Source organism: Anas acuta, chromosome 3 (assembly GCF_963932015.1).
Source record: "Anas acuta chromosome 3, bAnaAcu1.1, whole genome shotgun sequence".
NCBI classification, from domain to species: Eukaryota; Metazoa; Chordata; class Aves; order Anseriformes; family Anatidae; genus Anas; species Anas acuta.
In genome coordinates, this window is record NC_088981.1 from 8,213,219 (window position 1) to 8,239,070 (window position 25,852).

At 42.0% G+C, this 25,852-nt stretch overlaps 1 protein-coding gene across 13 annotated transcripts in view; it reads left to right on the forward strand.

The window, feature by feature from the left end:
* Positions 1-25,852, forward strand: part of EHBP1 (EH domain binding protein 1) — a 205,707-nt gene that overhangs the window by 105,160 nt on the left and 74,695 nt on the right. For all 13 annotated transcript variants that reach the window (XM_068675568.1, XM_068675569.1, XM_068675570.1 and 10 more), the window contains 2 exons: positions 21,221-21,399; positions 22,042-22,090. In XM_068675568.1, coding sequence (XP_068531669.1) covers positions 21,221-21,399; positions 22,042-22,090 — 228 coding nt within the window. The remainder of the gene's footprint in view (positions 1-21,220; positions 21,400-22,041; positions 22,091-25,852) is intronic.

A 25,852-nucleotide genomic window follows, 5' to 3' on the forward strand; every position in this document is an offset into this window, starting at 1 on the left:
TTACACATGGAAATGGCTTTGGTGATTTAACTCCATCTGTTCATACTTAAAGCAAAAGCATTCCATGTTTAATTTCTTTAATCGCCCAGGTTCCCGTCTACTGAATATAGGTACTCTGGCACTATAGGGAAAGCAAAATCCTTTTCTCTGTTGTCATTGGTTTTGTGTTTTGTGCGAGTCAAATGAATTCTTAATGACGGAGCCACTGTTCATGCAAGTGGGAAGGACGGATGCAGTGTATCACTGCTAATCATCAGATAGCTAGCTGTTACAGCTTCTTGGTACTGTGTCTTATACTTATGTTTTACTGCTGATTAGTGTTCACTAATTTCTCTATAAGTGGGGAAGTATTTTGTATGCACAAAAACGTATATATGCATAGATACGCATATATACTAATAACTTAAATTTTCTAACTATTTACCCATAGTCCCTATTTATAAGAACAAAAAAATCCTGTTGAAAGCAAAGAAGTCTCAAATAAATACAATCTGAAGGTTTGAATCCCAACTGCAAGTGTGGGCTGTTAAAAAGTGACTTTTACAGAAGTGTCTTTCTGGGGAAAAGGAGTTTTCATTCCATGGTATTCTTCAGCCTGCTTTTTGTCTTGGAATTGCGATGACTGAAGCTGAGTGCACCTCTCTGGTAGCACCAAGAAAGGTACAAGTGGTACAAATGTGAAGCATTTTGTAGAGAAAACGGAGTGTGTTTTGAAAACATGCAGGAGCAGTTAACAGTTCTATCAACTGCTTATGTAAGAGTTCCCAGGACTGGACCTTAATAAAATGGATCCATTTTTGAGAGCAAGTCACCTGCCTGCCTCAAATACCCAGTGCCTAGAGGTGTCTGCTGCTCTCCACTGGCTACAAAAGAGCTTAGGTAAGTTAAACTTGGACAATTAATTGATAGGCATTTAAAGTTGGTGAGATGGACTGTCCCTGAATATGGACAGCCCCTTCCTTGTGTGCATGACCTAGAGTAGAGCCATGGTAGGGCAGAACACACACGTGTGGCTGCACGGGTAGGAGTTGTGGATGTGGAGGAGTAAGAACAGCCTCAGTTTGCCAGCAAAATGAGGATCCCCTGCTTCGTTCTACCTCATCAGTTAGTGATTTGGTAAAAACTGGTACAAGAAGCAACGTTTAACATGCGACAGGCTATCCGTGAACGGTCACAAGTGAGACCAGAAGTGACATTTTTTTGCTACCCATTACAACCCGAAGGAGTATGCGGATTGGAGGCAGAGCTTGAGCTCCTTCCAACCTTAGCCCTGCACTTCTCCCCTTAGCCCATTTCTGAGCACACGTAGCAAGGAACCAGAGCGTTGTGTAGCTGGAGACAAGTTGCCACGTGCATCCCTCGTGCATCCCTCGTGCAGCAGCTGTGACCCAGGGAACTAGGCCGGGGCGCGCGCTGCTTGCACCAAGGGCCAGCGGAAAGGCACAGCTGTCACCGACAAGTAAGGCAACTAAACGCTGTCTGGGAGCGGTCAGTATTATCCTTTCCTCCCTCAGGAATACCGTATGTGGTGCTAAGCTAATCTCTCAAACCAAATTTTGGACTGTGGTGTTATTTTTTAGTTCCCAGCTTGATACAGAGATGATAAATGAGCTGAGCTATGGGCTTGACTCAGGCGCAGTGCAGCTGGAAGAGCACACACCAAGTGTGATAAAACCAGCAGCACCCTGTGAGGTTGGCTCTTAGGTGCCTCAGACTCAGGGCTCAAAAGCTTCCAATGATCTGGAGCCGTCTTTTTTGTGGACCTCTCATTTGCTTTGGTTAAACGGACGGGACTGCTACCTCATGAGGATGTCTGGAAAATTAAACGTTTAATCTTCTAGATTAAAATACCACGAAGATGGAGGCTGTAGAAAAGCCCTTTGATGAGATTAATGATACTGTGTTCAGTTCAAGGTCCAGGGAGTGTGCAGCAGATGAAGCATGAGGACAAACAACTAATACTACGGAAACAATAGGGTCGGTGGGTAGTCCCACTCAGGGTGGTCGTCGAGCCCTGTCTGTAAGGGACGAGTCCAGGGAAAGAAGTGCTGCTAAAGATTGTATCAAGCTGCAGATACACAAAGGGTGCCAATTAACGTTGAATACGTAACTATAATTTTGTAATATCCCAACTTCTGGTCTTTGATTTAGCAACCTTAAGTGCTGCTACTGAAGTGTTTCAGTTTTCTTTACATCCTTATTAGTAGCAGGGCTGCAGAAACCAGGTCTCCAGGGCTGCCCTAGAAAAAGCATTTTAATTGCAGATTAATATACATAATTTGCAGGATGATAAACACATGGCTCTTTCTGCAATTTTCATAATTGCTCTTTAAGGTATTTCTGCCGTACTGGGGCAGTGTAGCTCCCATTGAAATGGATGGAAACACTGGCAGTGCCTGCAGCAGTCCTGGACTGGACCAGTTAGCAATTCTGCAAAATGTCTTTGCAAATAACGTTTGGTAATTTAACCAGCATTACGACATTCGAAGCCTTACTTTTCATATTTTTAAACCTAACTCGTATTTGCAAATCACAGCGCTTAGATTTGTCATCTTCATAAAATGTTGTTTCACCTTTTCTGGAAAAATAGGGTCTCTTAGACAAGTAGTGGCTGTAGTTTTATATGTTTTATTTCATCTTGGAAATGTAAAACTGTGTCCCGTTCTGCGGGAGGAAAATTCATCTCTGGCCTTTGGTGGTGACAACTGGAAGAGCCAACAAGCACAAGGCATGTTCTGTGACGAGGCAAAGGGGAGTTTTATTTAAAAAAAAAAGGCACTAAGGCTAGAATGCATTCAATGTTTCCCATGTAAATGCATATTATGAGTTACAGAAACCTTTGAATTTCCTTGAATGAATCTAAGTTGCTCACCAGTCTGTCTTACAGCAAATGCAAGGTTCTCGTTTCGCCACTTTCTGTGGGATCGCAGAGGTGCTGAAGTTACTTGCCTGAAATCGACCATTTAAATACCCTTAAGGTGTGTAAATACAAGAAGAAGGTTAGGAACTGCTGGGAGTGTTCAGGTTTCTCGAGTGCTCACGTTCCTAAAGGTCAGTGCTTTCGTGGCACTGTCCCATCTCTCTGGCAGGGCACAAGCCGGATGAGGTGCAAGCACCGTTGGCCAGGCGAGGCAGCCTGCCAAAGCGTCTGAAAAACAGCTCAAAGGAAAACCAGGGCTAGCTTCTGGGATGTGTAATCTGTAAATCCTTATCCATGATGTTTTCTTGAAGTTCTTTGCTGGGACTCCTGTGCTGGCAGGGACCCGGGAGGAGGCAGCAGAGGTGGTGTGAGGCCAGCGGCTGGCTCCTGGAGCAGGCGCCGAGGATAACCAAGCACCTTGCTGCCGTTCAGCCAAACGTTCTTGAAGGACGGGGAAGGCTTTGAGTTGCACACTTGGTTTTACAGACAGTGACTCCTGCTTTGGTAAAGCTTTGCTTTTTAAAAGGTAAAAAGGAAGAAGGGATGCTTCTCCTCAAGTATTTTTGAAGCTACCATCAAAACCCAAATCCTCAAAATCATAAAAAAGCCGATAAAACCTATCGTTTTGCTCTTGAGTTTTTACACCTTTTCATCAGGCTCTTTAACAAGCAGAGTACTGAACAACTTCTAAATGGAAAACTTGATTCTTTCAAGTGTTCCCTTGCAAGCTAATGAGCAGCTAAATACAACTGGAATAAGCTGATGTTGCTGTAGCATTTAACTTCTAGCTCTTACATCAGACTTTGTTGTGGAACTGTTTCAGATTGTTAAAATCTTCAGTAGGCTCTGAACTCTTTTAGGCCCTCAGCAAAGCATTCTGTTAAGGAGCTAGACTAACAATAGCCTGTTTTCTCGGGTTGCCTGAAGGGTGGGTTTGGTTCATCTTGGCTGGCAAGCACTTCAACTTGGAAATAAGAGAGTATGAATAAATATTCCTTTGCTTCTGTCATGATGAGTTATGGACATATTACAAAAATAATTATCTTCACTTCATAAATCAGCCTGATAGTTAACTTTGGTTTAGTTGCTAATTCACTGTTCCTGCTAATCTTTCTTTGGTTTGGTCAGATACTTATGCATAAGAATAAATCACGGTTCTCAGCCAGAATGCTTCTATTTTTTTTGTTGTTGCTGGGGACGAAAAGTGAGCCTACGAGCAAAACAGACAGCTTCTGTGAACAGATCTGCTCTACAGTGGTGGCCCTAAAATGAGGGGTTAGTGTTCGCTGTTCTACCCTGCTTTGTAAAAAGCAGAGATTTTGTCTCATTTATTTAAAACAGTGACCGTTGTTAGTTTTAGATGGGCAGTTAATTAAGTAGGATTGATTTGTGAAGCTGGATATACTGAGAAGTAAAAACCAGGAGACAGGGAAGCCATAAACGCCAGAAGCTAAGCCCTAGGGAGTGCGACACAGTCAAATATTACACATGTATGTTGTACCCATCCCCACTAGCATATACGAGGTAAGTGCAAATCTTTTTAAGTAGAAAGAATCGAGCCAGTTAGAAGGAAATTGGTGTATTCCTGAGATGCTAGAAGAAATATGTTACCAATTCATACTGCAACACAGCTCTGAGGACTGGGAGCCTGCATAATAAACCAAGCACTTCTGAGATAGTGCCGGCACACTAGCTGCATGTTCTACAACAGCATTTTTTAGCCATGTTCAACAGTGTGCTTGCTATCGCTCCTCCATTTGTTGAATTCAGGATGACCTTTGCATGAATAAAGTCAAATAGGATTAAGGCAGGAATTTTCAACAATGGGAAAGAGCAACAGATGTAGCCGACTTTGAACGTGGGAGGATTGTTGATGCACGGTTGCCTAAAGGGAGTGTCTGTGGTGACAAAAAAAAAAAAATAGGGGAGAAAAAGCAATGATTTCCTAAAAAAAAAAAAAAAAAATCAAATAATTAACTGCATAAGAGAAAAGAAAATAAAAAATAATCCAAAGGAACTGAGCGATCTGGGTTTTACTGAAGTCAAGCTGCCTGTATTTTTTTTAAACTCACTGCCTCCTTGTAAATATTTTTCCTACTCTTTCAGAAGAACTATCTGTTCTCTGCGTCTGTCACTGTACCAGCTATCTGAGGGTTGTTTTGTGTGTAACGTTTCTTAGATCCACGTTTTTTTCTGAGTTATTTTCATGTGCATGGATGGAGTATGGAGATGTTTCTCTGGAGAAACAGGCGTTCCAAAACAAAATCCGAATCCTGCTGCTATTTTTTAATTTGATTTATCCTATGCAGAAACATACAGATGGATCTCAAAATGCACCCAGTGCAAGCACTCTGAATAGACACTTAGAGAAAGAAAAAATGGCAATAACATACAGAAAGCAAGAACTCTTTCTGACATATCTCAGGCAGTTCTGTGCCTCTTAGATGATGCGGATTTGTTTTCATTAAAAAAATAAAAAAATAAAAGCACATGCCTGTGCTTTTTCTTGGTAGATTTGGAGAAATGTTTTTGTACCTTTATGCTAGTATTTGGTTACCTTTTTTAAATACAACTGCTTGTTGGAAACTCACTTGGTTTCATTGTTGACGAGCTGTGCTGCAGTTTAGTAGACAGTGGTGTTAATCCCTAAATGATACTTCATAGTCTGTAGTAATGAATAATGCACAAATTTTAAATATAGTTCATATGTATAATTCAGACAAATCAGCTTTGAAAAGCATGCATGGGAAAAGCCTTTAAAGTGTGAGGGAAATCACGTGCTCTAGCTCAGTGAAGGGGCTTTAAAGGAGCTAGCTAGAAACTAAAATCGTTAAGGAAATCACGTCAGAAATGTTACAAAAAATATGGGTTGGCTTCATATATTTGAAGATCAACTGTAACATTTAAGAGCTTGATTAAAACACCCACTGATTAAATGCCTGCGTTACACTTTAAAGAGAGCTATGCTGTGGAGAGGGCAGTTTCTCTCTGTAGAAAAATCATTGGGATTCAGAGTATGTAGCATGGTAAGACACCTTCTAATGCAGCTTATTCTGCCTCTTCCCGTGCTGATTTAGAGCAGAGCTGTGGGCTACCCCCTAGCTACTGGCACGCTGCTGTGAACTCAGTAATCCTAACATGTCTCCCATACCCAAAAAAGGAGAGTCTTCCAACAGGCACTAAAAAAAATAAGAAGGAAAAATTTGTGATCTGATACCGAATATCTTGAACGCAGCTCCGAGCGCCAGAGGCTTCATCAGAAATTTGTGTTACCTCAGTGAAGATGTGGTGGTGTTTAATTTGAGGACTACAAACAAATTCATATGCAAGCCTGGCATCTCCAGCACCAAGAGTGTGTAAGTCTGCTGTTTGAGTCGAGTGGTTTCATGCCCACTTGTAGATGTAAAAAGTGTCCTTTTTTTCCCATGACCTTACTGCAGAGATAGACACTGGCCCATGCACGGGGCTCACAAAACTGCTGGCCGTGATGGTGCATGCCTGGTTGTGTGAAAACCTCTTGTTTTCAACCAGAGCAAAAACTTGAAATAAATTGTGAAATAACAATTTGTCAGCGACTATTAGACAGCTGGCCTTTTGGACGTGTTCATGAAAATTCGTGCCTCATCCCCTGGAGGTGCTAGGAAGCTGAAGTCCTTTAGCCTGTCCTGAATTAAGTTCCTGGCCAGTGAAATCTCTCATCCAAATTTCCACGAGTATGGAAAGAGCAGTTTCTGGTTCCTTAATTGTTCTTTGTAGCTTTAAAAGGCAATAAACAAGTCAGAGTACAGTCTTTATTTTCGGTGGGCCAGCTAAAGTCTCTGTTCTCCCTGGCTTCATCAGCGCCTCTGAGACAAGGATGTCCCTCCTGTTCCTCAGGCTTTTGCAAGGGTGGTGTTTCCTGGCTTGCTTCAGTATAAATAGGTCTTTGAAATCCAACTCAGCCTATCGTGCTTAAAGGGTATCCTAAAATATTACACCCTCTGAAATATTTATAAATAGAAATAGCCCAGTATTGCCATATTATATATTTTTTTCAGTTACCTGCATTTTTTTTATTATTATTTTTTTCTTGTGGAGTTTAATGGAAGTCATTTTTTACTTAGAAAACAGATAGTGGGTTTCTCTTGTTTCAAGTGACCTTAGTCATTTTTACACACAAACACACACATCTGTATGTATATTTTCCTAGTGTATACATTTAGGTCCATACCGCTCGGAGCTAGAGGTAGGTAGTCTATCATGATTTTCATTGACAGCAGGAACTCAGTAACATAATCTGACTTTATCCCTTGGTTTGAGACTCCGGAGTGTAGACCAAAACCCAATCCGTAAGCTTGAGTATAAAACTGCAGCATACCAGTCATTCTTTCAGTGTTTCTTATAACTGTGACCACAGACCTTCTCCATTGTAGTTCAAATGCTAATGCAATATTAACATATATTTTTTAAAATGTTTTGTTTTTTCAATTGATTTAACTGGTTTTAATTAGACTTAAAAGAAAAAAAGAAAAAAAAGCCTACCAAAATTAGGCTTTATTTTAGTGAGCTCTCTCTCTATATTTATGCAATTCAAATGTAGAACCAGAACATGACATAGATAAGAGTAATGGCAAGTAACCAGAAAATAATTCCAAGGAGAGCTTCCAAGTTTCTGGACTTTTTTTTTTTTCCATTCCTGGTCTCCTTGGACATGCAGTTGATCTGTTTGCAAACACTTCTTGTGGATCACAAACGCAGTCTGCCTTTTTCAGCAGTATTTAAAGAGTCTGTGAACCCACAACAAATGGGACTAAGAATATGTTTGGGGCATGAAATGATTTGCATCAGTGCACTTCAGTCTTTCAAGAAAGGATGTCTTTATTTTGATTTTTACTTCTATTTTTGTTTCGAGGAACCAAGTAGTGTGAGTAGTCCACAAATGATTGAACTGTATTCCTTGAACTTCTGCGTGCTGGGCATTTTGTTGTGCACAGGCGACATGGGCTTTGCACTGCATCACCACTTGTCTCACTTCCACTGTGTCTGAGACAGTCGCTTCACCAATATGTCATGCCCAATACAGTGGAGAAGAATAGAGAAAAACAGACCAACCCGAGTATACGTTTTGGAGCTGTATTGTTAATAATTTCATCTCCTTGATCTCCTGCACTTTGTCCCTGCTGCTTCTGGCAGGAGCGATGAGCTCCGCATTGAGCCTCAGCCAGGTGAATCCTGGTGGACGACACATGTCTGCTGGGGAGCTGTTCGAAAAATACAGGAGCTTTTCTGAGTTTGGCCATGACTGAAACCAAACAAAAAAAATTGTTTGGATTATACTGCAGAAGAAAGTCTCTTTTCACCTCTTCTAGTTCCATGGGTTACAACCGCGTTGCTCACGTCCGATTCAGGGCACGAGGGAGATCTCTGGAGCATCCCATAGCATGTGGGCAGGGGTAGCATCCCTTACGGCAGCTTCGAGGGGTCAGAAGCTGGGAGTTCTCCACCTAACCTCGTCCTCTGGGAGTCCAGTGCCCTCCCCTTCCACCCTGCAGGGTTTACAGGAGGCATTGCGGAGCTCAGAACAGAGCACAGCTGTGCAACAGGAGCAGCACTTATGCTGCCAAGGTTTTGTGAAGAGGAGATCGTAAAAATTGTTGCAAAAGGGCTTTGCAAAAAGTATTTATATATGCTAGAAGACTTTGTGAGCATGACTTGTTGAGAAACTAGACTGTGACTGAAAGTAACATGCACACTGTGTACATACCAGCTCCTCGTTCTCCCACTAGCACTTCTATTTGAGTAGTCTGTAAATTTTATTGTAACTGTAGGCAAAACTGCTCTTTGAACTCCTCCCCTGCAGAGTTTTAAAGACAAGGTGGATATTACTCAAGTGATGTCAGGCTGCTTGTTTCCTAGTCATGTCTTGGGTCATGCTCCTGCTGCAAACTGTTGCCTAGCAATCTGCAAAGCCCACGTTTGAGATGATGACTCCTACAGGTACCTGTAAGTAGCATTTAAAAGTTCATCTAACTTGCAAGCAATACCCACTATTCGAAGGAACTTTGTAGCATCCATTGGAAGCTTATTTAGAGTGGAAACAAAGTGGAAAATACGCTGGCTTCTGTGCATTTGCAGAAGTTCAGGCATTACAGGTAGCTGGCCGTGACACCAGAGCTCTCCCATATGTGTGCTTTTGCTTCCCTTGATTCTCCCCATTTCAACCATTGTCATAATCATTTCATCTCCCGTTATGCAACCCGAATGTTGCTACACATTTATTAGCAAACTTACTGTCAGACTAGTAGTAATGCTCTAATTTACACTTCCCAAAGCATGGAAATTTCTGTGTAAGGCTCCCTTCTTTTTCCCTCCTCCCCTTATCCCGGGGTGCTCGTGCAGCGCAAAGCCTTGCAGGAGGCTGAGATGCGTGAACGATAAGTGCCGTGCGCATTGCAACACCTGGACGTGATCAGACTTGCTGAGGATGATGTACAGGGCTCAAGCCTGAGTTGTCTGCGTTTGTGCTGGCGTTTGGCTGAAGCCTTTCCCCATGGAGCTCCTCAGGGTTGTCTGATTAATCTCGGTGCCTCCCCCAACCCAAGTAGAGCTGTCGGTACCTTCCCCAAAGCCCCTTCTGACAGCACTGGAGCTCCTGGTTGAAAGACTGCAGTCTTCTGGGGCACTTTTTCCGTCTAGATGTTTCCTGGTGCTGTCTGCAGATGAGCGTTTGGGATCACGAACAGCTCATACCAGAAGCACGTTAAGCATTGCATCATCCCGGGACCAATTTGAGAGCCTTTCTTTCATGAGCGCTTAATTTTATTTAACTTAACCACATAAATTAAGTCCAAAGGATAACTCAAAATGGAGCTCTTCCTTCCATTCATAAGCTGTCAGTTCAAAGGCAGAACATCTCTTAAGGACCTTAATCCAACGGATATTAATGTATTAGGAACCCAGCGATGTCGTCTGTCTTGTCGCTGTAGAGTTGGTGATAGTTAAATAATGGATTCGTGATTTGAAGAGTGTTGAGAGATCAGTGAATCACGAATCCACCTCTCCGGCACTGCCCTGTTCCTTGCCGTAGAAATACCAATTCCGAGCAGTCGGGAGTCCCCGGAGAGTTGTCTGTTCAAGAAAGCCGAGCTGTCTGTCATCTGCATACAATACTCACTGAGCGTTACGCTCATTATGTAGCTAATGGTACATGTTAAAAACCCTTTTGAGTTCTTTGTGTCGCCATATCGTAGCAGCACTTCTTCTCCCTCACCTGGTAGAGATGGTTTCTCTATTTATCACCTGCAGAATGGGTTTCTTGAAGTCAAAATAAGCTCTCACCACAGGTTGTCAAAGCTTTCAACAATATATTTAGCGTGGCATATTTTGGTCAAAACATTTATTTATTATTTTATTCGTCTGACAATTTAGTTCTTGTTTCAGGGAATTAAAATCAGAAAAAAAAAAATAGCTGCCGAACGAACTCCGCGCTTCTGAACATCAGGCAATTTTTTACAATGTAGTTTATTGCGTTAAGGAAAAACCCCTCTCTCTGCAGATGATACGCTAACAGAAATTTCATTCAGAATTTTATGAGGTAGATCCTGGGGATCGCCGAGGAGTTTTACATGTGTAAAAACGAAGCGCAGAAGAGCCGACTGCTGCGTGTTGCTGTAACACCCCTAGAACATGGCTAACGCCCAATTACTGCGTGCTTAGACTTGGATGGTAATTACAATTGAGCTGTAAAATATTTTGACAGTTTCCAACTGTTGTGTGGTTATTAGCCAGACATCATATGGGAATGAAGCACGGCGATTTGAGTCGTTCTATATACAGATCTGCTTAAATACAGACTTGAAAATAAACAAGTAGCGTAAAGTGTTAATCAGCAGCAGTGTTTAATTATTAGCAGCTTTTGTTGACTTCTGCGGGAGAGAATTCCTGTTTTCTGAAGATTTTGATTTCTCAAATGAGACTTGCCATACCTTTCTGCTTCAGCTTTTCATTTACAAGCTTTTACTTGTTGAGTGCTAAAAGCATAACCACACCAAATTTAATTTGTAGCATGAAAATGATGTGTGTATTTTTCAAGAGGATAGATTTGCCAGTGTGCGAGCTAGAAAAGCTCGTGTTAATTACGTATTATAAAACAAAAAGGATATTTTCTTTTAGCATGCATTTTTCCTTTTAGCTGCACAAGTCCTAGCAATTAGCAAACTTGGAGAGTGTAAGGATTCCTGGAAAAATATAGGTTAAGCCAAGTGGCACTCGAATCACTGCTACTTTTACATGTATTTTTATTTTGAAATGAAACTCATAAAGCAGAAATATTCAAAGTGCATGCAAATTGAGCTCCAGATTGTGCCGGTCTTGTTATGTTCATTAAGCTATTGAATCCTTGAGCAGCGGCTGTTATTCCGTGGGGGCTATTCACAGCACAAGGTGCTATTCAGTGAGGTGCAGATAGCTATCTGCCTGCTCGCTGCTGAAATGATGCTCGTTCCACTGGGCAGCTAAACCAAGAATGCTCCCGTCTGCCATTCCTTCGTTTTTCACCTGTTATTTTATAATATTTTGTACGCTTTTTTTTTAGGAAGGGGGAGAAGGAAGCATCCTGGTTCTGGTGTGGAATTATTCACACGCTGTCATCCTGATTTTTGTGCAGAGGGGAAGCCGAAGTGCCAGGCTGGGATATCTCTGCTGTGACTGAGAGCTGAATCTTGCCAATTGGGTTACCAGCATCGCTCTGGTTTCACTATTTGCCCAAATACCCAATTTCACCAAACTGTGATCAGGTGGTTACTGACTGACTGACGTCCTGGGTTTGAACTGAACCAGGATTCTTGCAGGTGAAACAGACCTGCTAATGTATCCGAGGTTTTAAAGTGTTTGTGTGACTTGCTGCATTTGGGGCAGAGCCTCATGTTAGGGACTGTTGAACTTCACGTGCTCGATTAAATTTAACTGAGACGTGCAGAGGAGGTAGGTCTAAAATGCATCTTAAAAGATCACTTGGTCCTTTTGCTTGCCCAGCAGCAAGTTGAGCTGTGCTAAAGGAAAGACGAAGCATCCATGGCTTTCCAAGGCATTCTGTTCCAGTGCTTCATTACATTGTCTTATAGACTGCTCCTCCTAATGTCTGACCTGTTACAATTAAAGCCTGTAAATTGCTTTTGGTAATCACTGACGTGGAGGGCAGAGGGTTTTGTTTCTTCTTCAGACTCTTACATGCTTGCAGACTTGCCGTGTTCCTTTCCTGTATCATCTTTTCTTTACCAAAAATGACCTAAATTTGTTCCAGCTTTCTCCGGGGACTGATCTTTTCTGATTTTTCTTTGGCCTCACCTCCCTTACACTGTGTCACGCAGAACTGGAGGTAAACTTTCAGCTGCAGCTTTATTGATGCTGCGTGGAGAGGGAGAGGCAGTGCCCGCATGTCTTGCGAGCTTCACTCCTGTCTGTACATCTCAGTGCGGTGTTTGTCTTTTTCACAACAGCCTGATGTTGTTGACTTACCTTCAGCTTGAATACACTGTTTCCCCCACATCCTTTTGTCAAGAACGGTTACCTAACCAGTTCTTCCTCATCCTGCATTTATGTAAATGATTGCTCCTTCCTATGTTGCACTTGTACATATTGAATTTCATCTTGTTTTCTTCAGACCTTTCCTCCTTTGTATACGCTCAGTGTTCTCCTAGTGCATTTGCTGTCCGTCCCAGCTTCGTGTCTGGTGTATCACCCACCATCCTAAATCAAATTTCCAGTGCTGAGCCCAAGAAAGACACTTGCAGAATCCCTTTTAATGTGTAATGCCAAAAATCGTTTAAAACTAGTACTGGTTGTAGTTTTCCTGTCTGTTTTGCACCTGTGCAAGTCTCATTAATGCCACATTTTCCATGCTTCCTCACAAGAATGTCTCAGGTGAGAGGACGAAGAAGGCACCTACAGTCACCGCGTGTCACCTGCTGCTGCTCCCCTCCCCTGCCCACTTCCCTGTGACTACAGAAACTGGACAGGTTGCCGTGATTTGGTGCTGACAAATTGATGTTTGTTCCTTGTCTCCTCTTTAACTTTCACACGCTAACAAACAACTTAATTATTTGTTCCACCTTTGGCTCATTAGTTTGTTTGCATTCCTCCAATTCTCTCTCTCTCCCTCTCTCTTTTTTTTTTTTTTTAATGCTTTTAAAGGCAGGAAGGGAATGTAGTATTTTCCTCCTCGTATAGTTTCTCACCCATCTCGTTCCGGTTTTCAAATTGATTATTAATTTCAGATGCTGTTTCAGATTGGCTGTTCCAGTAGCCTGAGATTACATTAAACATGTGTAGCTGATCTGAAGGCTTCTGGCTTATCGAAACTGTTTCCACACCTGGCAGAAATCTGACCTTTTTGTGGCTGCTGTTACTAATGCTAGTCTCCAGCTTGCATCTGACTATAGTAGAATAAAGACTGCTGGAGAAAAAAGAAAAGTGGCAAGCATTGCAGATGGTTCTGGATCATCTGTGTGCATCTCCTTACCCCTGAGTGGTGAAGCAGCATTTTAATTAATCTCTACCTTGTTACTGTTCCCATAGGTGGGCTGCTGATGTGGGGGTTTAGCAAGGCTAAAACCGACCTGTTTCTATTAAACTATTCATTTATAGCAACCCTAAGGAGCTTCCTTGAGAATAGCCATCTTTATACTTCATCTGAGCTCATGGACTCCAGCACCTAGTGCGAGCTTGGGGAAGATGCTTATTTTATTCCCACCCTCAGCTAAGAAGCATTGTCTAGGCTTCAGAGGCACCACACCAGGCGTCTGTGTCAGCAAAACCAAGCTCAAGAATCCCGAGTGCCCCAAGCCCCTCCGAAGGCAGGTTGTTTTCCTTTGTTAGGGAATACCTGTGCAAATCTGGCACGGGTAGTGTTCTCGAGTATTTGAAACAAAGATTTCTCATCGGCCAAAACTGCTTCTTCTCTAGGTCTGCCTGTGGCTGTGTGTTAATACAAACGATGCAGTAGGTTTGCAAAGTCTTTTTCTCTAAAATTCTGTGGAGCCATGCCACCGTAATGCCACAACATCGGGCGGCTGCCTGCAAGAACGATGTCTGTTGAAGTGTTCAGAGTGGGAGAATGACTTGCATTTGTGTAATGGCTCGTGTTAAAAAGAAAGCAGCAGAAATTCCTGCAAAAGCAGCAAGAGTTCACTGTTTTGGGGAAGAATTGGCAGTGGCTGTCATTTTTATTTTGCCTTGTGCTTGCTTGTTTTAAAGTTTGCCTTGTGCTTTCTTTCAGAAGAGATTCCTGTGACCTTTCCTGACAAGCTCTAACACTTCCATTGTTTGCTGCAGGCCTTTGAAATGTGGCAGAGATAGCCTTGGGCCCAGGGAGGTGCATTTTGCTAGTTCAGTTCCCATTTAACAAAGTTAAAAGCTTTGAAAATTGCTATTCCTCATCTGTGGTTTGAGTTGCTTAACTCTGGCGAGCTGCCCGAAACCCTGCACCTTCCCGTGGTGGCCGAGTGCCAGGGACTGTGAACCAAGCAGCATCCTGGTAGCCCAGCTGGGCTTTCAGCACAGATTACCCGTGAGCCGAGGCCCCATCCTGCATGCCACTGGGGCAACTGGAGAAAGAAAGGTGGCCACAAGGAAACTGTCCCTCTCCTCAGAGCAGGAAAACGAGGCCCCATCCCTGCGTGCAAGCTCTTCGTGCTGGTACGATACAAACATGTGTAATCATCAGAGAAGGAGCTCAGCGTTCAGCTTAGTGGTATGAATTATACACCTTTTCCTCTTTTTTTTTTTTTTTTTTTTTTAATTGAAGACGTTTCGTTCAGGACAAAGATTACGTGACCTCAGGGAAGAGAAGCTAGACAGGCCTCAGCCGGTCCTTTATAATGCTTCAATCTGAGGAGGAGCTTGCTGTGACTTCTTTTTCTTTGCTTGGCTGTGCTGACCATCAGGTGAAATGACTTGCACATAAGTAACCAAATCCATTACAACGTCTCAGATTAGTTTCTCCTTTACCAGCTAATTAACATAATCTTCTTGCCATCAGCTAATAAATTTGGGGCTTCTTGACCCAGTGAGTTAGCTGCCCTCCTTTCTTCTGCAGTGCTGCTGTCCTCTGTGAGGAGTGTTCGCAGGGGGAGGTAGTTGTGGGTAGTTGCTCAGGTTGAAGCAAACAGTCTGTCTTGTTCTTAATTAATTCCCAGGAGCAGACAGGCTTTGGGTCCTGTTGCCTGAGTGAGGAAATTGTCCGGTAGGTGATGTGTTGTGGTTTGTGGTTCTGAAGGTTTAGAGTTCAGTTCCTGAATACTTATATTTTTTTTTGTCCTTTTAATCACCAACAATGAAAACTGAAAACCCTGTTGTTAAAGATTATGCTAAGAAAAAGTTACTTAATTACAAGAAGGCTACCAGATAACTACAAAAATTCCAAAATTCAGTTCTTAGGCTACCTTAAATCCAGCAATTCAAAGCTCTGTTACTGTAATCTCTCCCATTTTTGTGCACTAGAGACAACCTACAGGCATATATGAGGGAGGACGGTCACTTCGTTTTGCAGGAGGAATGCCCCAAATAGCCTGCACAGAGCTCGTGACACAATGCGTGTGTGATGCTACGTGAGCTGCCTGGACCCGTGTTTGAGCTGCCACTAACATGTCCCTGTCCCTGGGGTATCCAGGTCTTAAAGTTCATCTTAACTTGTCTGAGTCTGGAAGCTGGTTTTGTGTTTTTTGTTTTTTTTTTTTTTTTTCTGAGCACTCTCATTTGCTTCAGGATCAGGAGGAAGAGTGGTTGCTTTGCTGGGATGCGTGCACTGGATTTGAGTTGAGTAGCATCTTGGAGTTCTTATGATAGTTAATTCTCCTTATTGTCTCAGTTATTTAATTTCAGGCTGTCCCTATTTGTAAAATACCAATCGTGAGTCTGTATTGTGTCAGTAAATTCGTTGACTCACTGTGGAGTGCCCTAATGCTAAGCTGGACTCCTGTGTTCGATGCAGGGCTTGCATTGCGCTCCCTAACTGAAGCTGGATGCCACGCACTGTAAGTTAAGAACAAGAAGATACAATGAGCATCAACTTTTGACCTTGAACAGCGAGATAGATAGGGACTGCGTGAGAAGAAGCTGGAAGTGATGAGTAGAATAAAAAATACCATCATAATGTTCGTTTGTGGGTAGGACAAATAAAAGTTGTGTTGATCAAACTAACTCAAGCATGAGGGACTTGCTAAACATTGCGACCAGAAGCGATGGCGTGCTGAAGGACAGCCATTATGCCTATGATTCAGCCACGTGCAGCACAAACTGTGCGAGTTTAGGTAAGAAACAGGAAGGAAGAGTGGCAAACAGGATGGAGCTGTAACTACATGGCAGAGGGAATACAGGTCCTGGGCTGGGTGTGCTATGTGATGGTGTGTGGTGTCTTCATCGGCTCTCCTGTGGGTCCCAAGTGCTCAGGTAAACCCGACGTCCTGCATCTCGGCACATGGGACCACGCTGCCCAGCCACCTCCAGCTGAAGTGTACTTTCTTTCCCTTCCCAGACGGTGCAGGTCCACCATTCTCGTTGTCTACAAAATTGTTTGTTCCATATCCTGGCATTTTAGACAGCAGGTACTTTTTGCTGCTTTCCTTTTCTTTTCCCAGGTACAGTTAGGAAAAGCTCTTTCCAGCCTCATGGCTCACAAAATACGTAACAGACAAGGGGAAGCTCGTAGGGTGAACTGATTTCACCTGCAAGGCAGCCAGCGAACTTGAGGCACGTCCCAAGGATTTCACTTTCCTCTTTACCTGGCAATACTTGCCAGGTTCAAACCTCAGAGCATCGTGTAGGGTCAGGCAGACGTCTGAATGTGCAGGCTGGGATTGAACAGGGAGTGACTTGCTTGTGCCAAAATTAAACCTGTAAAATCTTAGGTAATTAAAACCTTTTTAAGATAAAAGTTTATATTTTGCTGTGTATCCACAGCAGCTGTGGGCACAATCAGAAGGACAGGGAAGGGAAAGTTTTGGTTTGGGGTTGTCAGGTACCAGAACTCCGACCACTTCTTTCTGTGAAACGTGTATTTTTTAATACTTGTGGTGCACCTTCTTCAGCAGAAGAAAAAAGCAATGCCACTTGTGTTCTCTCGTGACACTGAACCCATCGTAATGACCTACGACTTAAAAAGCAAATAACGAGCCTAAATAAAGAGTATCTCAGTGCAGCTGTTTCATGAGGATGTTTTCCCATCTTTGGAATAAACGAGAAAGTTTTATTCTCTCTTGCAGACTGGGTTTCCACGTTCTATTTCTGTCCTGTTATCAGTCAAAAATCAGCTTTTGACTTGAGCCTGGCCTGTTCCACGGACTAGAATAAACAAAATTGAGAGCATGTTGGACTCTCCCAGACCCTGCCAAAGGCATAAACTCTTATCAAGTGAGCCAGCTTCAGTTTTAGAATACTCCCAGGCCAGGCGATTCCTGTGGGTAGAGCCCTGAACCTTGGGTACGATCCTGATGATACAAAGTGATCTATTTGACTGAAGCGTGTTGAAGTGATTTGTGGCTGTTTTACTTTGTGGCATTTTTCAGGCCGAGTCTCAGTCCAGGCAAGCTCCCCAAACCTTGTCTGCATCCAGCCGTGTGCTGCACGCGTTGTCCCACCTAGCCGTGCCTTACGTTCATTTACCTTATCTCATGTTTTAATGGTTAAATTTGCAGTGAGCTAGATGGCACTGCAGCTGTGATACGAGTAAGGGAAAATCCCTTTTGTTTTGCTCAGTCAAATAAGGCACAGACTGTTGCCTGTACTTGTTTCTTGAGGAACATAACTTGTTTGTTGATTGTTTGCAGGTCTTCCCTACGCTGCTTTCAGCCCTATCTCGATCTTAGCTTCCTCTCCTCCTGCACTTAATTACCTTTCCTAGCTTCTTCTCTCCACTCCTTTCCTCTTCAGGGAGCTGTGTTCATTAATATAAAACTCAAACCACACAAGTCTTGCACCCAGATTCCCACAGCTACTATGTACTTTTTTTTCCTTGCTCCTCTCCAGGACTCCTCTGAGCATCTTTCTCTTCCAGGCTCCGGTGCTGCCCCTTGCTCTCTTCAAGCCCCTCCACGCCGTGCTACCCGTCACCAACCTTTGGAGAACTTCTGAAGCCAAACCCCCGATACCTTCACCCTGGCTGCTCCCTGTGTCTCATACAAGGGCTTGGTTCATAGCCCCATGTCCCCATCTTGGTTGTTTTCTGCTAACCAGCGGTGCACCTGGCTCCTGAGAGCAGCAAACCAATTATTTAAATGGTTGGAAACGTAGAGGCGCAGCCTGATATTTAAAGCTCTGGTCCTCTTGTTAATGGTCTGGTGGGATAATCTCCCAAGGGGAAAAATGCATACGATATAAAACATATTAATTAAGCTACCAGGACATGTAAAAGAGGAATGAAGTAAAGAGACTTCGGTGCTTCTGTTGACTGTGAAAACAAAGATACGGTGCAGCTCGTGCTGACTCCAGCTGGTAAATCCACCCACACAATGCTGCATCGGGGGCTGAGCTAGCGAGCAAGGGACCGGCTCTGGTACCTCTGCGTTCACCATGCAGTTAATCCCCAGCCAGATAAAACTTGGTGGCATTTGAGGCAGTAACCTGCTTATCAGCGAGGGGATCTGGCAGTCTTTGTGGATAGCTGATGCTTTTTTAGTGGCGTTTCCAAATGAGTTCTCAGGGACTTGGGCTTTTGAACTTAAAACAACAAATTGTGGCTGCTCGATGTTTACAACAATTGCATAGTCAGCTCTTTAATGAACGATGGAAGGAAAAGCTAACTCAATTTCCATTTCATTTCATCAGTTCTTGCCATTCTTAGAGAGCTAATATAGGCCAGAAAAAGCTGCTTGGTGGTATTTGGGTTTATTCTCAACGTGGGACTAATATGTGTTACCTCCAGGTATCAAAAGGCAATATTTTCCATAATGATGTTTCAAACAAAACAAAACTAAAAAATCCCTTTTGTTAACCCTTCTGAAGCGATGTCAGGTGCTCGTGCACGGTTTTGCCCTGATTAAAATATCTCCAGCGTGTCTTGGGTTCAGTGCTTTTATCATAGATTAAATAACAAAGGCTTTCGCTCAGGTGGTGAATAAGAGCGTAACATTATCATAATATTAACTTCACCTTTATCTGGAAAACTTGGCGTGCTAAATCTGGAGAGAAAGCAGTGTATAATTTCTGCTTTATCTGCTAGAGAAGGGAAAACTAAATTGCATTATGCACGTGCCGAAATCTTGCGTATTCATACAGTACTTTGAGAAAATCTAAAAGGAAGTACAGCTTTGGGAAAAAAAGCTGCAATTTTAAACTTTTAAGGGATTGTAGCCTGGATTTAATCAATGGACAATTTGTAAATAAAACGCTAAATTCAGCTAAATGTATTGATTTAACAATTTGGGATGTCCTTTGCTAAAACCTGGTTTTAAAATCAGTACCTGAAAAGATTCGTTAGATGTGCAATTAAGGCATTAGAAAGGTAAGGTTGCCTAAGGCCATTTCAAAGCTAACTAAGAAGTATTTAAATGGTGACTGGAACATTTAAGATTTCTGTGAAGAGCTTCAACAACAAGTATTAAGACTTTATAGCTGACATTGATTAGGTTTGGTGAGTAGTGCAGTAGTGCTGGTTTGACAGAAGTGGCTCTGTACTTACAAAATTGTTAAAATATCAGTTTTCCACAGCTTGACAGCACTATTTTAATTATTTTCTCCCAGATGTATTACCTATATATATATATATGTATATATATAGGCTCCAGGAAGATTTTAAATACTGTTGTAACTTAAATTTGGGGCTGGTTACTTTTTATTTTTTTGGCTTAAGTACGTAAGGAGAAGAAGAACCTGATCTTTGTTGCATCACTCTGAATCTGGAGTAACTGTCTGGAGGCTTCTAAATGATATTTGTTATTCTGATTAAAATCTGATGCATGGAGAACAGAAGGCTTATCGTGTATTGCTGCTTCTTCCCTATTTTGTATATCCCTGGTAAGATGTTAATTCAGTGTAGTTAGAGATATTTGTCTCATCATTAAAGGATTTGTTCACACCAATTTGAGTCGTTGACAGGATTAAGAAAAAAAAAAAACAACCAACAAGCCTACACTTTCCAAACAAGGTACTGTATGCATATGTTCTGCTCTTTAAAAATCTCTTCAAAGTATACGTTTTGCACCCTCTAAACGAGTTGGCAGTGCGTCCATCTGATGGTAGGTGTGTTTATCAAACAGCTTTTTAGGGCCGACTGTCAAGACAAATGAAAAACGACTTTCCTCATTCTGTAAACGCTCTTCCCCCAGCAGCAGGGAAACCATAAATCAGTTTGTCGCTGGCAGCTAATTGCTTAGCACTGCCATACTTTAGTCAAGTGGGGGCATCCTTGGTCTTTCACAAATAGGTAATATGGCCAAAAGGATTTACTTGTTAAACTTAAGTGGCTGAGATATAATAAATTACTTGCTCTATTTTTATCTTAATTTGGGGACTCTCTGTGTATAAGGTGCATAAGTAGCATGTTTGTGTATATATGCTTTTAATTAGATTCCATTGAAAAAACGAGTGGGCTCTTTTTTCTTTCTTTCTTTTTTTTTTTTCCTCCTCCTCTAATTCAGACTTTGGATTTGTGTCAGTCAAATCATTCTATTTAATTACATCTCAGAAGTTTTGAGAAGTGCCTATTTTTGTAGTGAAATGAGGGTGTGTTTCTTGAAAACCTCAGCTGCAATTACTGGGTTCTCTCCCCAGTTCTGTGGTAAAAGCCGAATGCCTGCCATAGCATTATTTTTGCATCGTATTCCCTTGCGATTCTTTTCCTGTGCTACCCAAGGCTGTTCCTGAAAGTGACAAAACACCTTTTGGGGGAATGGTCGGCGGTAGGCGATGATGCTTGGTAGAAACCACCGCCGATAGGATTCTGTGAGCGAAGGGGTTTTGTGGGGATGCCTTTACGTGACGGCGTTTGGGGAAAGCTTTCCAAGGGTGTGTATCTCGCAGGCTGTGCGGGAGAAGGTTTTAAGGATTTAAGCGTTTCAGCACGGCGTTGCCACTGGTACAATCCTTGGCCTGTTCTCCTGTGTCGATCTGGAATCCCGTATATCTGCATCCTTCGGAGACGAGCGCCAAGGGCGACAACTGGGGATAATAACTTGCAATTTGTGTCTTTTGCAAGTTACAGTCATTGTAAACTGACAGCTGTGAAGGACCTAACCTCACATCAAAGGATACAGATCATCCAGTTAGGTCAATTAATGTTAATTCTCATCTTCCATTAAATTCTTTTATCTTCTCTTTTTTCTTTTGCAGCCAAGCCCAATACCAAGTCCCATTTTGGGGAGAAAGCCAAACGCTAGTCAGTCCCTGCTCGTGTGGTGCAAAGAAGTTACAAAAAACTATAGGGGAGTGAAAATCACCAATTTTACAACATCGTGGAGAAACGGACTGTCGTTTTGTGCAATACTACATCACTTTAGACCAGATCTAATGTAAGTTGTATATTTTCTGCCTGCATAACCTGACTCTCATAGAAATACGCAATGTATGAGTTTCCATAAAAGTCGGGTCCGTGTTTGTTTCAGGTGCTGAACTGTTTTGCCCTTTTCTTTTAAACAAAAAATCCTTCTTTCTAAGAAAACAGATCTACAAATGCTCAAACTTTATGACCTCTTTGCTCTCCCCTGTTGCCTAAACAATTGTTTCTCCCCTCGATGTGATTTGTTTTTTCTTCTCCCTAATCTTATACAAAGAACTGACTTCAAGATGATTATGAAAATTGTGCTGGTGTTGAAATGAGATGAGAGAAATAAGCCTGTAGCTCTTTGTACTCTGACAAGGACGGATTACCCCATGGTAAATTTGGTTGTCAAGGCCAGCCTCCAGTCCCTGCCTTAACTTCTTTTTTAGATGGAAAGCTCCAGGCAATGAAACATGTCATCGGGGCTTGTTTGTTTATTTATTTATTTATTCCTTTAATTTTCCACGCTATTAGTTTTGTTGATTGAATTGCTGTGAAATTGCTAGTTACTGTATGATATTATTGCATGTCAAATTTTTAGATTCGGTTTGTTTTTAAAACTGCTGCTTTTATCAAATACTGTACATACCCACTGTGCCATTTTCCCCCTCAGTGACTACAAGTCCCTGAATCCTCAAGATATTAAAGAGAACAACAAAAAGGTAAGAACTGCCAGGAAAAAAAAAAAAAAAAAGAAAAAAGAAAAAAAAAGACGTAGCTTCAATTTTGGCTTCTCTGCAGGTTTTTATTAATTTTGGGAAAGTGAGGTTGTTTTGTAAGGTCATAACTGCAGCTCACAGAAGGTATTCAGCCTCCTGTGGCTCAAATCGGATGCATTATTGACTCCGGTTTGTCATGGTCTTTAACATTCACAACAAGTGCAAGGCTGGCATTAGGGTTTAATATTTCTATGGCCTACATTAACTGGGAAAGCAGGTAGAAGGGCTGGGCGGCATTTTTTGAGCAATTCTCTTATTTTCTGACCATCCACATAATTAAAAAAAGAAAAGAGCAATATAACAGTGCTCGGGTTGTCGTGCATGAGACTCCTCTTGCTGTTGCTTTAGTAGGGCTCCGTGCATTGGTCACAGTCAGTGTTGCCTTGATAGTGATTTTTATTTTTTTAAGGGCGAAATTTTATACTGCTTTGATACTGCACAGCCAAGAGAAGTGTCGCATGCGGAACCTGTGCTTTTATGCAACACGGAAAGTTTAGGATAAAAGCGTTGAGACAATACCCGGCAAATAAACCAAACTATTTGCAGAGCAGTTAATAGCATTTTACTGGGCAGCTGTTTGAAACCGCTTCCGATGCCGTTGTGAGGCAAAGATGTGAAAAGTTTCTCCGAAAGAAGACACGTTTGGGGAATCACCGGAAGATTTTTTTATTTCTGCTTACCATTTTAGACACGTTACAGACTTCGGGATTTCCACATGGCTACGGTTTGGCCGTGTTTAGAAATTATCATTTTCATGTTTAGAAATGATCATTTTCATGCGATTTTCTGCTAATAAAATTATTCCTGAGGATTGTGAAGTGTTTCAAGGAGCTTACTTCTCAGCGCTCTGATTTTATGTTTACAGCACTTTACAAATGTTGAATTGAATTGGGAGGAAACTACAGTAGATTTTGAATGATTTAATTAAGTTCAACACTATATAGGAAGTATAACTAAAGAATATTGCATTGCAAGTATGTGGATTTTCTGAAAGTGCTTTATTAAAATTCATTTGTGTTTAGGGTAATTATATTTTAATGCATCTGAACACTTACCCGTTATCAAGGAAGTTACTTGTCATTAAAATAGGGCTTAAGTGTTATAGATAATTAAGTATCTCTGAACTGCTCTTATCTAATGAGTGATTTGGCCAATGATATCCTTTTCATAATAATACAGGGGCTTCTGATGACCTAAGTGGATTATCCGTGACATCACTGTGTTTTCTGTGACCATGTGTTTTTTGTACTTCAAGTTTTGTTGGTTATACGGGCTAATTAAGCCGGATTATATTTAAAAAAAAAAAAAAAAAAAAGAAAGACTAGATTGTTAATTGAAAACATTGGTGGCACAATCAGTCATCTTTTCTTTATGAAACTGTGATGGCAAACGGTGAACTTTTTAGCCCATCTCTCTAACCGGATCCAGTTCCCAGCACTGAAGAAGTACTGATTGTTGTTCTGCTGCAGTTTTTTTCTTTCATCACTTCGCAGCCCTCTGCCTGACAGCTACATTGAGTATCTCAGTTGCTTCCTGCAGATTTATTTCCTGGTCTCACACAGTTCTGCCTGATAACCCCGCGTGCCCTTGGTTGGAGTGAATGCGGCGCTGCCAACAATGGCTCCCTCTAAATTCCATGCAGATACGTAACACGGGTGACAACGATTCCTCCTAACCAATTAAAATAACATCTGTGGGTGAATAGGACAATTTTCTTTGTCTGAAGCATCTCTCTTTTCCCCCCCCTCCCAGGAAGGGAGGTAAAAGGGGGCTGTGACCATAGATGAAAGGTTAACCTGGAAGAGTGTAGCTTTTAAAAGTGTATGACGTTGCTTGTATTAGGAAAAAAAAAAAAAAAAGAAAAAGGAAGAAGCAATCTTAAGAAACAACTAATTCAGTGCAATTCCTGTGTATAATTACACATTGAAACACACAGTTGCAAAAAGCCCATCGTTGGGGTTTCTTTATAAAGCACACCGGTCGTTTGCCAGGTTGGTGCTGCCACCAGTGCTGAATCAAAAAGGGCATTTACCTGTGACATCTGATCCTGGCCAATATGTCAGTGCGGGACAGAATTGGGAAATGCTTGGAATAGTGCCTGTGGTGCTCCTGCTGATGGATCGCAATTGATGGCTGTCAATCAGCTTGTCAGGAAATTATTAAATTTTTTTTTAAAAAAAAAAAAGCCTTCATCAAGAGACAGGTAAATAGGTTTGGTGTCCTGAGTATATACCTCTATGTATGTATTGTAATTTCTGCAGTATATCTCTTAAAAAATAATAATAAAAAAATCTCCAGATGACATTTTCATCGGTCAGAATTCAAATATATTTTTGGTGCGTTGTGCTCATTGCATATGGAGATTTCGGTCAGGAACGAAAGAGAAACCAGGATTATCTCTGAGAAAATGAAAAACATTACAGGGATACGCTCTCAGCTGGTCCAAAGAGTTGTGGTTCTACTTAAAATCTCGTACGTACCTGACTATCCCCATATAACCTTCCCAATAACATGAATCATTTTTATTTTTATTTTTTTTCCTCCGTCCATTTGATTCTTAGTAAGTCCTAATGACGAGTGCATTACAATTTCAGCGTAGCAGCAGTGTGGTCCCTTCTCAGGAGCAGGAATTTTTCATACTGCTAATAACTCGTCCTGCACTTCAGAAACACGAGCTGCTGAACTACGAGCTTGGCTGAAATCTGAAGGGGCTGAAAGCACGAGGAGTGGAAGGGCACAGCAGCCTGCGTCTAGTAATGAACTTCTGGCTTTAATTACTTCATTGGTTAGAGAAGCTTGTTTCGTTTGAAGGGTTATTGTTTGGAAATGGTAATATCTTTTGGATATTTTGTGAGCACTTTCAATTTTTGTGATGCTGTTGATGGTGTTTTTTGCAGTTTTTTGACCATTTCTCCGAAATTTCTCGATATATTTGAACTCGAGCTATCGCCTTGACAAAATGTTCGGGAAGGAACGAATCCCTTTAGAATATATATTTAAACAGAAGAATGTAGAGTCATAGGGGTAGCGTTGAGTTAAAAATGGAAGTCCTCCTTACCTTCAAGCCGGCAGCTGTATTTTTCTTAGAGGTATTGATGCTCACCTCCGTGATTTGATTCCACAAAGTCAGAAGCACACATTTAATGGTATATCTAGGAGTTGAACTCAGTAGGATCAGGCAGGAGCCCGGCTGAACATGCGTGTGAGCATTTGCAAAATCAAGGCTTAGTTATGCCTCCGTATAACAAAACGCAATTTGACTTGGAAAACGCTTTATCCTGCTCTGTAGATACCATGCTACAAACTAGTTACAAACCAGCTGGAAGCACAGGGCACGTATAAACGCACTGGAAAGTCAAGAAGCTCCCCGCTTCTTGAATGAAGCAATTCAACAATGAAGGAGAACCTGTCGCACGCTGCCGTGTGGACACGTACGGAGCATATGATGGCTATTTATAGCACTAATGACTGTAAAACATTTGCATGCCAATCTAGATAGCTCGTGCACTTCAAAAGCAGATGAGCCAGAAGGTGTGCTGTCCAGAATGGCAGGAGGAGGGGATGGGAAACGAGTATCTGGCATCGCTGGGGTTGCTGTTTAACCCCAAGCATTGCCAGAAGAACGGAGCAGGCAAAATCAAAATCCCAAATGGTTTTGCAGCTGCATGGAGGATATCCAGCGCTCTGGATTAAATCCTCCTGCTG